The sequence below is a fragment of the Anser brachyrhynchus genome (assembly GCF_964034855.1).
Source record: "Anser brachyrhynchus genome assembly, chromosome: 22".
NCBI classification, from domain to species: domain Eukaryota; kingdom Metazoa; phylum Chordata; class Aves; order Anseriformes; family Anatidae; genus Anser; species Anser brachyrhynchus.
The window spans coordinates 2,259,814-2,275,288 of record NC_137715.1 but is presented as its reverse complement, the minus strand read 5'-3'; the positions used below and the strand labels follow the sequence as shown (position 1 = coordinate 2,275,288).

General features: G+C 54.1%; 1 protein-coding gene across 3 annotated transcripts in view; it reads left to right on the top strand.

Annotated features, from left to right (window-relative positions):
* Positions 1 to 3,181: 3,181 nt before the first annotated feature.
* Positions 3,182 to 15,475, top strand: part of NPEPPS (aminopeptidase puromycin sensitive) — a 36,236-nt gene continuing 23,942 nt past the window's right edge. Inside the window, exons 1-2 of one of the 3 annotated variants that reach the window (XM_080564755.1) lie at positions 3,182 to 3,633; positions 11,968 to 12,052. In XM_080564755.1, the coding sequence (XP_080420881.1) occupies positions 3,511 to 3,633; positions 11,968 to 12,052 (208 nt within the window). In that variant the 5' untranslated portion in view covers positions 3,182 to 3,510. Of the gene's footprint in view, positions 3,634 to 4,815; positions 4,944 to 11,967; positions 12,053 to 15,475 lie in introns of those variants that run through there. The other 2 variants (XM_080564756.1, XM_080564757.1) reach the window with 2 other exon arrangements.

Genomic DNA, 15,475 nt, shown 5'->3' with positions numbered 1-15,475 from the left:
CCGGGGCAGCGCGGCCGCCAGCCTCCCAGCAGCTCGGCTCGGCTGGGCCCAGCCCGGTCCGTCCCGCAGAGCCGAGGGCAGCGGGGAGCAAAGCGTGGGGCCGGGGGGGCGGTGGAAGGCTCAGGGCTGCGCTCGCCCCCCCCGGCCATGCTCCCAGCCCGGGGACTGTTGATCTTGGCCGGGAGGGAGCCCCCCCGCCGGACAGCTGGTTAATGTGTAGTGATGGCCCTGCTGCGCCCGGGACCGTTGATCCCAGCCCACGCCGCTATCGGGGCCTGGCCCCCCCCAGTAGGGGCCATGCCGGGGTGCACGGGGGGGGGTGGGTGCCACTGGGGGGCTCTTGCAGCAACCAGCAGCAGGGATCTGCTCCAGCGAGGGTGGTGGCCCCTGGAGATGCCACCTGACGGTGGCCCTGGCCTGCCCGTGCTGACCCCCCCACCCCCCCCATTTACAAAACTCCCACATTTTGCCCCGTTGGGGCCTTTGCCGGGCTTGGGCAGGACCGGAGCACCGGGAGGAGCAGGGCTCGCTCCCGGCCAGGGCTGCGCCGTCCTCCAGGCAGGGCTTTGGCCGCGTTGGCACCGTCCCCGCACCACGGAGGTGCTTGTGCAACGCGCCCCGGGTCTGCGGGGTGCAGGAGGGACAACGGGCAGGGCAACGGGCAGGCCGGCACGCACGCCACCGCCGCCACCGCTGCGAGGGGGGAGCAGCACAGAACGCTGCCAGCCCCCCCTCCTGCCGCGGCCTCGTGCTGGGGGCAGCCCCGGAGCCACCCCGCGGCTCCCAGCACCGTCCCCTGCTCCCAAATACCTCGGATTCCTGCCCTAAGCCGCGGCTGGACCTGCGAGGCAGGATTAGCCGGTGCCCTCCGGCTGCTCCCGCTCTAGCAGGGACGGCAAAAACCCATGCAAAAAGAGAAGAGAAGACTCTCCAGGATCTTTTTTTTTTAATTATTTCTTTTTCCCTCTTTCCCTTGTTTTCCTAATTAAGCCAGGGCACTGTCAGCAATTTGTGGCTGCAGGATCCGGGCTCATTACAGACCCTGGCAGCCACCGCGTCCGCTTGTCCCCAGGCCTCCCCGCGCTGGTGCGGCAGGAGAACCCGGTTTGCTCAGGACACGGCAGAGGCGGCAGCTTCCCCGGGCATCTCCTCAGAGGCTCTCCTTCTCTCCCCCTTCCTTTCTTCCTTTCTTTCGTTCATGATTCTTGCTGACAGCAGCATCTGTCATCGAACAATGCAGCAGCGCGGGCCAGCCGCCGCGGCAGGGAGCCCCGGGGGCGCGGCGAGGCTCGTCGGGCACCACGGCACACGAGCAGCGGCACCGAGCGACCTGGGGTGGGAGGCAGAGCCCCGAGACAACCCCCTCCTGCCTTCATCCCGCTGCTGACCCTGCTGCGTGCCCGGGGAGAGGAGCGGGGGGAAAAGTCATCCTGCCCCACCAGGTCTCTCCTGCTGGCCGGGCGGCCGTCTGTCCCACCGGTCTGCCCGTGTCCGTGTGTCCCCGCGGAAGGGGACGGCGGCAATGCCCAAAGGCATCGGAGGAGCCGGGGAGGGTGGCGGCGCCCGGAGCCCTGCAGAGCTTCCCAAAGCCCCGCACAGCCCCAGCTGCTTCCTTCTGTCTCCTTCCCTCTCCTCGGGGCACTGTAGCACAACGCGGCCCCGAGAAGCCCCAGATGAACCCATGCTCATCAGCTGCTTGGTTTTTATAATTATGTGCTAAGATCCGTCTGTACTTTCTCCATGCCCCAGTTCGTGCTGCAGACTCCTCCAGGTCTCAGCAAATCCCCACTCTCTCTTTGCTTGGCGCTAGCTTATATTTTAAACAGTGAGATGTCACTTTCAGCGAAAATAAATCTTTTTTTTTTTTGGGGGGGGGGAGAAGAAGAAAAGGAGCAACTGTGATACGCAGCGGCAGAAAGCAATTAACAGCCGAATGCTTTCCTGCCCCAGCGAGCTGTGCTTCCTTCCGAACACGAGGGAGGTTGTGGCCCCGGCAGAGCCGCGGCACGCCGCCTTTGGGGGGCCGGGGCTGAAGTAGGTCAGCGCTCCGCGCCACGCCGGGTTCCCGGCAGAGCTGCGCCCGGAGCCACGGCTCCCAGGCGGAGCCCACGCAGGGCTGGGTGCGAGGGCAGGGCTGGGCCGCCGGGGCCTCGGGCGCAGCACCGCTCCTCCCGAGGAATTCGATTTTTCGCCCTTCTCTTTCCCATATAAAGTCTTTATTAAGAATTTTTAAACTTCCTGCTGGTGTTTGTCACGAAACCAAGCAGCCATCCAACATCACCCACTTGGGACATTTATTACCCTGTAAATACTGCTCGCTGTATTGTGTACATAGCTTTTTAAGACAGATTCCTGACATAGCATCTTCCACAGGCCCCAGCAGCGCTCCGCAGCGCGGCCGGGCCCCACGGGGCCGCGGTACCCCAGGGCAGGCAGCAGCTCGCCGCACCGCAGGAGAGGGCAGAGCAGCTCCCCTCTGCTCCACAGCCTGAGGTTTTTTAGGCTTAGGAGGACAAAATGGGAACGAGTGAGCGTGAGTCCGGCCAGGAAGCGCCGTGCGAGCACCTCGAGCCCTGTTTATTCCTGTGAGTCCTGCAGCACCCAGGTTTGTTTCTCCCCTTGCTGCAGGTCAGGCTCAGGAGGAGGAGGAGGAGGCGAGGAGCGGCCTCAGGGTGGCACAGGGAGCAGCCCCGCGCCCTGCAGCTGCCCGGGCAGGTACAGCAGCCCGAGGATGGGACCAGCAGGCCCGAGGGCAGTGCTCCTCCTCGCCGCTCCCGTCTCCACGTACGCGCTGCGTTTTGCTGCAGAGCACAGGTTTTTTTTTAAGCTGCTGCCACAGTTCCGTAACTGGGGGGTCGGCAGCAGCTGGGGCTGGGCCCCAGCTCCCCGAGCGGCACTGGGCCCGGGGGCTAAGCGGCCACCGAGCCGGGGACAGGGGGCCTGCCCCGGGGGAGAGCCACCGGCAGCCGGGGGGCAGGCAGCGCCCCACCGGTACGGCACCGACCGGGCCCGTACGGAGCCAAGAGCCAGGCCTCGGGCCCCGCACCCCCGGGAAGACCCCGAGCAGGCCCCGAGCCGCGGCTGCGCCCCGCGGAGCCCGGTCCCGGCGGCCCCGTCCCCCGGTCCCGTCACCGGGGCCGCCCCCGCCGCTTACGCAACGCGCTCGCACCGCGCTACGTGCGCGGCCGCGTGGCGCCGCCGCGCGCGCACGCGCGGTCCCCGTCCCTCCCCCTCCTCCTCCCCCCTCCCCTCCCCGGCCGCCTCGTGCCGGGAGCGCGCGCGCGCCCCCGCCCCTCCCTCCCGCTGCCGCCGCCGCTCGCCCGCCGTGTCGGTGCGGGGCCGCCGCGTCGCCGGTTGGAAGCCCGCGGCTGCCGCTGCTCGCCCTCCTCCTCCCCCCCCTCCCCTCCTCCTCCTCCTCCTCCTCCTCCTCCCCCCCCCGCCGCCGCCGCCGCCCCCTGCCCGCCGCCCCGCCGCGGGGGGGCGCAGCCCCGCAGCCCGTGCCGCCCCGCCATGCCGGAGAAGCGGCCCTTCGAGCGGCTCCCCGCCGACGTCTGCCCCCTCAACTACGGGCTCTGCCTCAAGCCCGACCTCATCGACTTCACCTTCGAGGGCAAGCTGGAGGCCGCCGTGCAGGTGAGGCCCGGCCGGGCCCGGCCAACCCCCGCCCCCCGCCGCCGCCGCCCCGAGCACCCCCCCCCCCCCGTGCCGGGCCGTGCCCGCGGGCAGCCCCCGGCGCGGTGCCGCGGCCGGGCAGGTGCAGGGCGGCCTCCCGGAGCAATCCCCCCCCGGCCCCACCGGGCGCCCCCCGCCCGCAGCCCGGCGGCCCCGCCCCGCCGCCGCCCCCGGGAGGGGCCCGGTACGGGGGGGGGAGGTGGCGGCATGTTCCCCGGGGGGGGGGGGGCCTGTAGAGGAGGGGGGGAGCGCCCGGTGCCGCCCCTCCCGGCCCCGCTGCAGCTCCGCGGCCGCTGCTCGGTGGCGCCGGGCCCGGCCGGGGGCTGCCCGGTGCGGCGCCGCGGTAGGCCGCAGGGCGGCGGGGCCCGGGGGCTGCCCCGCGCCCTCCCCGCGGAGCCGGGGCCGTGCCCAGGTCGCCCCCCGGCCCCCTCGGCGTCCCCCCCGAGCCGCCCCCCGGAGCCGCGGGGGCTTCCCGGGCGCTGCCGGAGCCCCCCGGTGGCCGGGCGGAGGGCCCGAGGCTCTGCCGGGGGAGCGCGGGCACGGGGCTGGGGCTGGGAGCGGGGCGAGGCCTCGGCCCGCGGCGGGGCAGCACCGGGGGCACGGCCGCAGGCCCCGAAGCGCCTCGCGGGGCCGGGAGGGCGAAGGGCCCGGCCGCGGCCTCGTGACGCCGCGGAGCTGCGGGGGGATGAGCAGGGATGAGTAAGGGCGACACGGGAACGGCGGCTGGCAACGGCCGGGAACGCGAACCGGCTGCCCGGCTCGTCACGGCTCCAGCCCTCGCCTTCGGGGGCTGGCTGCGGTGGCAGCCCCCCAGCCCGGCCGGCAGCGCCCGCCCGAGAAATTCCCCGTCCCTGCCCTCCTAATCCCGGCCGCCGCTCCTCAGCCCCGCTCCGGCTGCGGGGCCGTGCTGTAAACGGGATCGCTGCGATCATCCCGGTTAAAAATAACGCTCGGGGGGAGGGGAGCGCGGCTTTTGGAGCCGGCATCGCCGCGGAGAAGGGAGCAGCGCTGAAGTGCGGCCGCGGAAACTTCAGCTTTAATCCCGAGAACAAGGACGGTTCGCAGGCTTCCCGTGGAGGTGGCGTTGGGCGTGCGGATTTTCGCCCCGCCGGGATGTTTTAACGCCCCGCCGTGCGGGGATTGCTCAATCGCCTCCCAGAGCAGCGGGCGCCACCTGACAACGCGAAATCCTGGACTTTCCTACCGGCGGAGGGCACGAGGAAGAATATTGCTCCGGAGGGTTCAAGGTTGTAAGGAACGCAGTGCGCGTGGTGAGCATGGTGTTCCCATGGCAGAAATAGGCAAAACGAGGCGATGTTTTAAAATGTGCCTAAAATCTGTACGCTTAAATTCCTGGGTAACCCAACACCACAGACTGGGGGACCTTCGCGAGGCTGCATCCCCCGGTGCACGCACGCCGAGCGCAGGAGAGGTGCGGGGAGGTGGAGGTGGTGCCGGCGTGCCTCGAGCAAATCCGGAGGTTTGCTGGGGCCGCCGGTGTCCAAAGCGCGGCAAAGGCACGTGGCAGAAAACGAGAGGGTGACTTCTGTACCTTGGTGGAGAGAAGAACAACCGGCCCACCCGCCGTGCTAGGTGGGCAGGGTGCTTTCCGTACAAGGGAACGGCTCGCTTAAACGTAACGTGCTAGCGTGTGCTAGTTGGTTGTTACTGGTTTGGGATTGAATCTAGAAAATAAATTAGTTTTGTGCTTTTTGATCTAATTGGTTCAGTTAGGGACTTGCTGGCTGTTGGTACCAGTACCTTCTAATAAGGTGGAGTGGAGCTCATCAGAGAGGGGTTCTGTTTTCAGCATGCCCGAGAGCTTTGGCATGCGTTGTGCACGCATCAAGGTAAAAGTAATTTAGCAGTAAGACACAAACTTTGAATTGTCCAAATTTTGGGTAAGGAATTAAAGCAAGTATTAGATGCGTGGCCTACTCTTGAAGGTCCAGGTATCTTCTTTTATATATAATCAAGTATAATTACCCCCTCCAATATGATAGATGTCCCATTCCAATATGATAATGGCTAGACAAATGATAATTTGCCTCAGATAGTTAAAGGAGGGATGCTTTCCGACTTGCAGGGTGAGTACTGCAACTTTGACACTGGAATCAATCATAATTAATGACAAAATTAGGGAAACTTCATTATGTACTTCAAAAGTGTTTGCTGTTTTGCATATTTAATAGCAAACTGGAATTAGTGGAGGCTGCAATACTTAGTCAAGATATTACAAGTAAACACTTGATCAGTGAGTTTGTGTTTTTAATTCGCAGCCCTTAAGCAGGATTTGGCAGCTTTCTGTGTAGAATTTTGGTAAGTCTTTCAACTTGAGCACCAAGCCCTAAAAAAATGTTAAATAGCCTAATCTTGGCTTTGGGGCAGTACACTTATGCAGGCTTTTGCATGTATGAATAACCTAAAACACTTGGTCTTTTTGCCACAGTAATAAATGTTGCACTTCCTATGTGTTGTCTTCGAATAAGCTTCAGAGGGTAAAGCCCTTCATGATTCAAAAGATAAAGCTGTTGCTTCATTGTCAACAGTGGCCAGGTTGGTTTCAAAGGCTTAAAAAGAAATAATACCTGTTTGTAGTTTATTGTGGTACTTCGAGTTTTCAGGTTAGGGGATTGGCCCTCTGTCTAGTGTTTGTCATTCCTTGATAAAGGAACAATACAGTAATCTGTCTGTTGATACAGTTTAATTCCTTAGCTTTTGCAGCTGAGCTTGTTAAGTATTTGGTAGCCTAAATACTGCCTGGTTACCTGAGATTTTAAAATAATGTAACTCCTGGTCATACAAACGTTTTGGAAGTCAGTGGAATTATGTAGCAATTACATAAACTGCTAATTTATCGTTGCCGCTTATCACAGTTTAAAAACCAAAAGTCCTCGCAGGTTCCCTGTGAAATCACTCATTTATCACGGCCAGAACCGAACGCGATGTGGTTGTGGGAGATCAGACGCTGCGCGTCGGTTGCGGATCTGGAACTGAAATAGAGCTGCCCGTACGATCCTGTGACCGGTCTGTTGGTTAGGTTGTCTGCTGGGGTCCGAAACTGCTCTCTTGGGCTTGTGTGGGTGCTTCTGAATGAGCACAATTAAGCTTTGGTGTTTTGAGTGGAAATGGTTAATCTACTTTATTCATCTGTTAGCTTGAGATTTAATTATTACAGCCCTGATTCTCGGGGTGTAGTTATCAGTGCAGCGCACTCGTATTACTCACTGCCCGGGTCAACGCTTCGCTATTCTGCTCTTGACTCCTGGAAGGCGTAAGTGAGGGCTGGAACAAAGAGGGGATGTGCTGCCCTTCTGGTCTTCGGCATCGTGCTGCAAAGGCAAATATGAGTAACTCACATCAGGAGCAAACATCTGGCTCCCAAAGTTCAACATTTGTTCTAAGCTTCTGAAAGGAAGCTCTCGGTGCTGTCACGGCCCCGAACAGTCACCTGTCCGGCACAGGGTGTAGCGGTGCAGAACTTGAGAAAGGTACAGGGCTGCGTTCTGACTTCCTGGTATTAACCACTACATAAACTACCATCTTTGGAGAGGGTGGTGGTGATTCATTCCTTACAAACGGCAGGGAGGTGTTCCTCGGTTGCAAAGCAACCTGTTTTCTGCGGGAAAGAATTTACAACCTAAGGTGGATGGCTCTTTCGAGTATCTTTCCCAGTCCCTTTAATGTGTCTCAGAGATACTCTGTTATATTTAGCAATGTTTAACCTGCATCTGTTGCTTTTTATAGGTTGATTATGCAGTATCTGCTAGGCTGAAGATGTGCAGCCTTCTGATCTCGCTGCACGCCAGTTAAAGATTGATTGTGACACTCGTGTATTCAAACCTTGAAAAAATTAACCATTAATAGGTGTAGTATTTGTGGTCAGCATCTCCTGAGGCGGGGGGAGTTGTTCAGTATAAATACACGGCCGTGTTACCCAGCATAGTAACTTACATTTGCGGCGCATTAAATTAGGTCTGAGTTTGAGTAATCCGAGCGCTAAAGGTGTCCTGCTGAGTGTTGGAGTCTGCTCCTTCGCAGCCAGGAGCTCTGGGCTCCGTACCCCTCTGCCACCAGCTTCAAAAGTAGGAATGTCTTTGCTCCTCTCCCTCGCAGAAAGGGCCCTTTCAGTTCTGTAATTCACAAGGCTAAGATGATTGCATTAATCATAGCTGGAAAGGGATTTACTTACCTGTGCGAATTCTACGCTTCTGAGCTGTGTGTGGCTGCTGCGGGTGAACGCGGTCGGATGCTCCTTGGAACGCAGGGAGGTGCTCCAGAGAGCCAGTCAGTCTTGGCATCGGGAAGCGTACTACTCGGCTACCATAATTTGCTCTAGATGCAAATTAATGCAACTTTTTTTTCTCTTTGCATTTAGGAATTCTTAAAAAAAAATCCTAGGACAGAACTGAAGTAATTTTAGTCGACTTTTTAGAGAGTAAAATGCTGCAAACGCACGTGCTTGTTATGATGCTACGTTAGGGGAAGCGTTCTGAGGCTGAGAGTAGCAAGACTTTAATGACCTCCCTCGTCTTGTGAGCGGCTCCGCAGAGTAGTCACAGAAGGACTGAGGTTGGAAGGGACCTCCAGAGATCGTCCAGTCGTGGCTGCAGCAGGTCTTTCGACGCTCCTCGTTCTGCGCTGCAGGGAGGCTGGCGTTGGCTGAGGCCATTCAAAATCCTGTTTCTCATGTCCTAAAACCATTTTTTCCATCAGGTCGTTTCCTGATCTGATAACTAGTGAAAATAAAAAGCTGTACAGCATCTTTGAGTCATATTTGGCAGAGTTTTGAAAACCTCTTCATTGTTTCGTGCTTTGAGAATAATAGCTTAGGTGAGACCGCGCTGGTGGCTCCTGCCAGCGAGCTTCGTGTGTCCGCAGTGGGAAATGTAACGTGGAGGTGAGCGGGGAAAGGAGCTACGTAGCACTAAGGTGAGAGTGATTTCATCTTTTGTAGTATGAATAATAGTCAGATAATTGGCCTTTTTAGCTCGTCTCCTGTTCTGAATGATATTACCTTGGAAAACTTTCGGGAGGAACTTAGGCTGTGGGTCTCCCGTTGGGTGAGATTTTCCTTCTCAGAAGCAAGTGCTGAGCATGAAGATGGACAAGAAGCAAGTGCTGAGCATGAAGATGGATGCGCAGGGGGTGGGAAACAGAGGTCGACAGCTTGGGGTCTGCTGGCTTGTTGCAGGGCAGCCCTGCCTCTGGTACCTGCCTCGGGCTGATCCTGGCGGGTGTCCGAGTTCTGACGGATGCCGCTGGAGCTTCGTGGGAAGCAACATGCTCGAGGTTTTGAAACTGGTTCCTGCGTTCCAGATACTGATCTTAGCTCATCTGCTGCTCTTAAGCATGTCAGCCTTATGGCAAAACTGCTTCCATTGTGGCCATTTGTAGGTTGGCATTTATTACCTTTTCCTTCTTTTACACTAAATTGCCTTGATTGGCCTCCTCTTGCTGAGGAGTGGGTTTATTACGTCGCAGAGCAAGGTGAAGCAGGGGGATGGTTCACGTCTGTGCAGTTTCATGAGAGCTTATACCTTATGCAGCGAGGTGCTGCTTTGCCTCTTAAATAGATGGCGTTCATGAAAAACGCTGCGTGAACAGAATATCTGCCTTCCAGAAAATAATTTTCTCAGAAATGTAAAAGCGGCTTCAAGGTTCACTCGCAGTAAAACACGTTCATTCATCTTCCTGCTGCACACGGTGTCCCTAAGATCAGGCTGCAGGTTCTCGTGAGATAAAATGGTCATAGGAGAGGTATGCTGGGCGGTTCGTGGTTTTGTTTTGGTTTTGCTCTTACAGGTGTGTCTGTGCTTCATCATTTTTGTGGATCAGAGGGAGGAGGCTCTTACGCTAGGGCCTGTGTGCCAATATGAAAACTTTTTTTTTCTGCAGTTAAATTATGAGAGGCTCGGAAGTGTGCCGTACAGTACGTGGTCAGCATTCGTATCCGTGCGCTGAATTTTGCCCTACATCTTTCAGAGCTGGAGGGTGACCATTTTTCAAGCTACTGGCTCACTGAGTCCCGTTAGTTGTTTTCTAGCTTGTTGTGCTCCTTTGTAAAACTGGCTTGGTATTTGTAGGAGGTAAGGAAAGTCTAAGAATAGGTAATTGCCTTTCTAAGGAGCCTCTGAATTTGTCTCTGCTTAAATGTAAACTTCTTATTTTGCAGGCACGGTCTATGCTGAAAATTCTTCTGTCCTCAGAAGAGTTCATTTTTTGCAGATCAAGCCTATTGTTAAATCCGGTATTGTCTGCAGTTTGGACGACTACTGATGCATCTTGAATTCTTAATCCAGAGAGATTTGGATTTGTAGATTGAATAAAGGTCTCTGCAAGTACATTTATAAAAAGATTTTCTCATCCTGATTTTCTGTGTTTTGGAAGACCTCCTTGAAACCCCCCAAACGTTAGTGTTGTGATGAAAGCCACTGGGCACGGACCTTTGGTCTGGGAGGTGTTGCAATCCTGTGCTTGCATGCACCCAGATGGAGCAGACAGGTCAGACTGAGGCTCTGGGCTGAGTGTCCAGCCCCAGCCCCTTCAGCTGTCAGTTTGTTGGTTCCTGCCTGCCGGGTACGTTGTACCCCCGCTGCAGGATCGCACCGAGATCCTTAGGTAACGTTTTTTTGGTTTTATGACCCTGAAGAGGCAACGTGGAGAAAACGAGCAGGGCTGCGCCGCTGCGTGCTGGCAGCGGGGCTTGGGAAGGTTCCCCGCACTCGGCAAAAACCGCAACGCCGTGCCTGGTGTTTGTTGTGCAGACACTCTGCTGTTAGGAATGGGCCATAAACGTTTGCTTTAGAAGCAGAGTTGGTGACTGAGGTTGTGAAGAGACTCCCCGAGGAGCCTCGCCTCTCACTGACCGCCCTCGGGGGGGGGGAGGCTTTCCGTGGAGGACCTGGTGCTGGCAGGTGGGTTAACAGATTGCTGGGTTAGGTGGGCCATTCTTCTGATGTGGGCACTCCTGTCAGGTTACACTTTCAGGTTTGTTAAGCCTCTCGTCGCTGACCAGGTTCAGATTTGTTTCTTGTGTACACAGTGACTAAGGAACCGTTCTTCAGCGAGCCTGGGCAGAGCAGCTTGGGGCCGAGTAGCCGCCTCTGTTTGCTCACCCCGTGTAGACACCAGCTCCTGTGTGGCAGGAGGAGATGTTTTCCTTTCGGCTGTGACACTTCACATGCGGAGGATGCAGCTGCCATCCTCTGGTCCTGCAGGACGAGGAGCGCTCGGTGCTTGGGGCCCGTGCCCATCGCAGGCCTTCGGCCTGCTGGGACGTGGGCAGCCAGGGCGACAGCACGGGTGTTAATGGGGCAGCTTTAGGTCGTAACAGTGAAAAAAAGAAAGGGACGTGAGTCCGTATGCTCCAAGGAAAGAACCGTCTGGGTGGGGAGCAGGTTCTTCGTGGTACGTTAAAATGCAGTTGGCTGTTACAGAACTCCTTGCTCTTCTCTTTAAGGCTCTGGTATCGCCTACTGCCAGAAATTGTCTCCTGGCCCAGCAGGAGTACCAGCCTCACCCAGTGTGGTGGTTCGGGTGGCTTCAACCATAAGCTTCTGAGTAATTCCTAGTTTTGTTCCCAAATATTTTGCCCCTTTGTAATTAGTTAATTTTTAATTTGAATTCCTCTGTATTCAAGCTCTTGCGTCCAAACAGAAAGCTGGCACGTTGAGGCAGTTTATTACTACGCTGGGAGCTGGCCACTTGTTAAATAAAGCAAAGAATGTGTAGCCAAGAGCTGGCAGAAGGAAAGCTTTCAGGAAAATGTAAAGGCGAATTTCTTGGCAGATGTTTTTAACCTAAAAAGTTCCTATAATGTCAGCAGCTTAGAACGCTGTACTGTCGTGTTTCTTCTGGTCTCTGGAAGATGTAGTTTTGTGTTCAAAAGCATTCCACTTGCACTACGGTCTCCTGAAGGTCGTTGCTAAAAGGCAGCCTACAGCTCTCTATCTATTTTTATTGGTCTTGGATTCCCAGGCATGTACAAGGGCCCTATTGTCAGGCTTACATACCGATTTTTAACAGGCAGTCCATTCCCTTAAATAATTTACGGTATTGATAAGTAGGTCTAGATGGCTGGAACATGATTCAAGTGCGCATGTTCCAGGAAGAATGAGAGCAGTCAGTGGAAAATCCTTTTCTTTTTGCCAGTCTGGAGCCCTACCTTTTATTTCAAACACTTGGTGATGCAGGGGTTGTAGATTAAATGGAGGCTGGGCATGCCTACCCGAGGGAGCACGGAGGAGGAGGGCACACCATTTCTTCCTGATGCTGATACAATTTCTCTTACAGGTGAAGCATGCAACCAACCAAATTGTGATGAACTGTGCTGACATTGACATTATTACAGCTTCCTATGCGCCAGAGGGAGACGAAGGTAGGACTGGTTTTTTTGCTGGTGTTTTTACATGTTATTCCGTTTCATTTTTGATGTGTTGTTGCCAACAGTTAACTTCAATTGCAAAAATATGTAATAGTCGGAGAACGTAATCTACCTGTAAAGCACAGAATGAGTTATTTAGCCTTCGTTCTTTTCTCATCCCTACCGTCTGCATTATGCTTCAAAAAAAGTTACGTCACACTTCCACAAAGTCTGTTGTACTGTCACCTCTGTGCCTCACAGGCAAAAGGATGACTATTTTGATGTTGTTACTTATTTGTATAGCAGATACCGTCTAAAAACATGATCTGTACCTGTGGACATGGCAACACTGAGAAAATCTGCACCAAGGGCTCGGATAAAAATGTACCAGTAGTGGCTTGCAGTGGGAAATACTCGTTGTGAAGGGTCTGCAAAAGTACAGAAAACACTTAATTGACATTTAGCAGCATTTCCCTAGTGTATGGCAGCATGGAAGGAGGTGTTTGTGTGTAGGAGACAGTGTTTGGGTACAGTTCAGTGAAAGACTGGAAGTTTCTGGAAAAACAAAAGCAGCAGCACCTATTTGTAACACTTTCGGTAGTTGATGTCATCAGCAATTGCGTTTAGAGGAGATTTATCAGGCACAAAAGAAGTTTCAGCAATTAAAGCATGAGAAGATTAAGATCTGGAAAATCAGCTCTTTGAAAGCGAGCGACGTGCTGGAGGTGTGCGAAGTCTTCTTGTGGTGCTGTGGAGCCTCTGCTGCTTCGAGCCTGGCAGCTCTGTGGTCCGTGAGGCACAGCTGTGTGTTAAATTCTTCAGACAACAAAAGGCTCTGCAGTTTCCTTTCCGTGAGGAAAGCGCTGCAGTGGTGTCACGAAGCGGTGTTAAACCATGACTGTGACCTGCAGGCATGGCCGTGGTGACAGGTAGGAGGAGGGTGTTCCTTTGGGTAGGTGAAATGTCTCCAGCACGGTGATCTCAGAGCTGTTTCTCTCAGCACCCAGAGAAGAAGAGCCTTACCTCTCCGGATTCGGTAGGGACCGTTTGGTTCTTGTTGCAGTGCTCGCTCACGGCGCTGTCCTGTGGCTGATGGGTTTTTACCTGGCAAACGAAACGTCTGCAGTGAGTCTTTGCATTTAAATCGCTCTGACTTTCTTTTAACGTACCATTACAGTAACAGGAGGGCTCCCTAGGTGCAGTTGTGAGCAGCTGAGCCGTGCTCGAGCAGCCGGGGACCCCCACCCGAAGGAAGCGGCGTTGGGCAGGCGTGCTGGGGAGCAGAGCTGGCAGCAGGAGGAGCCTCGGCAGGAGGTTTGGGCAGCGAAGGAGCGGGGTGCTGGCCGTACCCCTGCTGCTCCCAGCTGCTGGCAGGGGGCTGTGGGCACTCCCGGAGCTTTTTCTTCCATGGAGTAATGAGGAGATAACGAGAGAGGTGGTAATAGCTGAGCGTGTCTGCAGTCTGGTCCAGCTGCCACTCTGCCGCAGGCCCAGACCTCCTTTTAATTTTTTATTTTATCCCTGAGAAAATGAAAATGAATGGGAAAAAGTGCCTAGGAGTAATCTCTTTCTGCTTGAGTCAAGGAAGGTTAACACACACACCCTCTCTATTTTATTATCTTTTTGTTTTCAGAGCTGATTTTCCTCTCCTGCAGGGTCTATTTTTATGTTCTTTAACAGCAATACGCTCTCCTTGTAACTTTGAAGTATTAATAGCAGAGCTTAAGGGAGACTTTTTTTTTTTTTGCCCTTAAACTGAGTAAACTGGAAGTAAATTTCTGTGGCCTCGGTTCCTTCATTCTGATCTTCAGATAGGCTTGAATATGGCGCTGGGCACGGAGGAATACGAGTACAGCACCCTGGCTGTGGTAAAGGCACTCACCTCTCAAACTGCTGTAACGTAAATGGTTGAGGTGTAGTCCTGAATGTTTTCTATAACTACACTCTGGCTTCATGGGGTTAAAACATATCTTTCAATTTGGTAAGCTGCCAACTAGTATAATGGCTTTGGAAGTAAAATTGCATGAAATTGGCAGACTATTTGCTGGCACCTGTTGATACAGATCGAGTCAGTCTTACTAATGCTTCTATTGTGCACAGCTTTTGGATGGTAATTTTATAACTGGTCTCAAAAACAGAACACGAAATGTAGTCCAGTGAAGCAGCAGAAATCAGCCAGATCAGTTGGATTTAGTTACTTAGGTGCTTTTTCATGTTGCCTGCGTAGGATATTTGAAAGCGAGTCAATGTTCGTGACGTTTCCTCCTTAAAGGCTCTGGTGGGAAGTTGTTACCCCGTTTACTTTTGCACCTCCGTGGGAAAGAGAAGGTAATCGGTCAGCTCTCTTCTTTCAAGTGTGGTTATGTTCTGAAAAGCAGCTGTGTGAAGGAGAGACCTTGTTCACCAGGTACCCTTCCTTCGTTTGTGGAGCTGTCTGTTGACTCTTGTGCAGGAGAGTTTATTCTTCTGCTAATGATTCTTGGTAGTTTAGAGTGCACTGTGGTTTGTGCGACAGCGCAACTCCTAACGGGAGCTGTGGGCCGTGTTTTCCTTCTCTTCCTATCCATTCTTCTAGAGACGAATACAGCAGAGGGTAGGACTTGGTCTTTGGAATTTTAATGTAGATTTGCCAGGAAATCAGGTTATTTCCCAAAATTCAACAGGAAGCTGAGGAACAATTGCTGAAGCTTTAACGTCAAAGTGAAAATTTTTTGCTATATAATCCACGGTTGAATGTTAGTGAAGAATAAACCAAGAGATTGATCATGCAGTACTTCGGAATAGAAAAACTCCCTGTTTTGTTACCAAATTAAGTGCAGTGACGGTAACTGAAGGATGTGCGTTTGCCGTTTGTGCCAGTTATGTTGTAATGGAACAAGGCTACTCAAAAAGATTGAGTTTTCTTCTGCTGAAGTTATGATTGGCTTCTTCCGCTAGTCATAACAAGCAATTATTTTTGTTTTTCAAGAAGCTAGTTTTTAGCATTTGTAGTCAAATGTTTACAGTGCCGTCCTAGTGGCTAGGTACACGCGTGCTGTACTGCTTTAGTCCACATGGTTGACTTTGTTCAGCTGAGTGAAGAAGCGAAAAGGCATACCCAAGCAAGTTGCTTTTAAAGTTAAATTTTAAGGGACTGAGTTTCATCCCTACTGGACGTTATGCAGTTTGAGCTTCCCATGAATCTCCATCAAGGAGCTGTGGAATTGTGGTGGAGACGTGAGCAGTGTATTACATTGTCTTTGTTTAGCTTGGATAATCTTTCAGATGCTGGGAGATCTAAAGCAGTTTCTTAAATTTAGAGATGCTTAGGGAGTAGTAATTGGCAATTTCATATCGAAGACTACAAGCAACTGTAACAATGTTTTTTTTTTTAGCAGAAATAATCGAGTGAACTTTGATTTGCACTTCATCTTTTAAAAGGTTTTAAGGCCAGAGCCT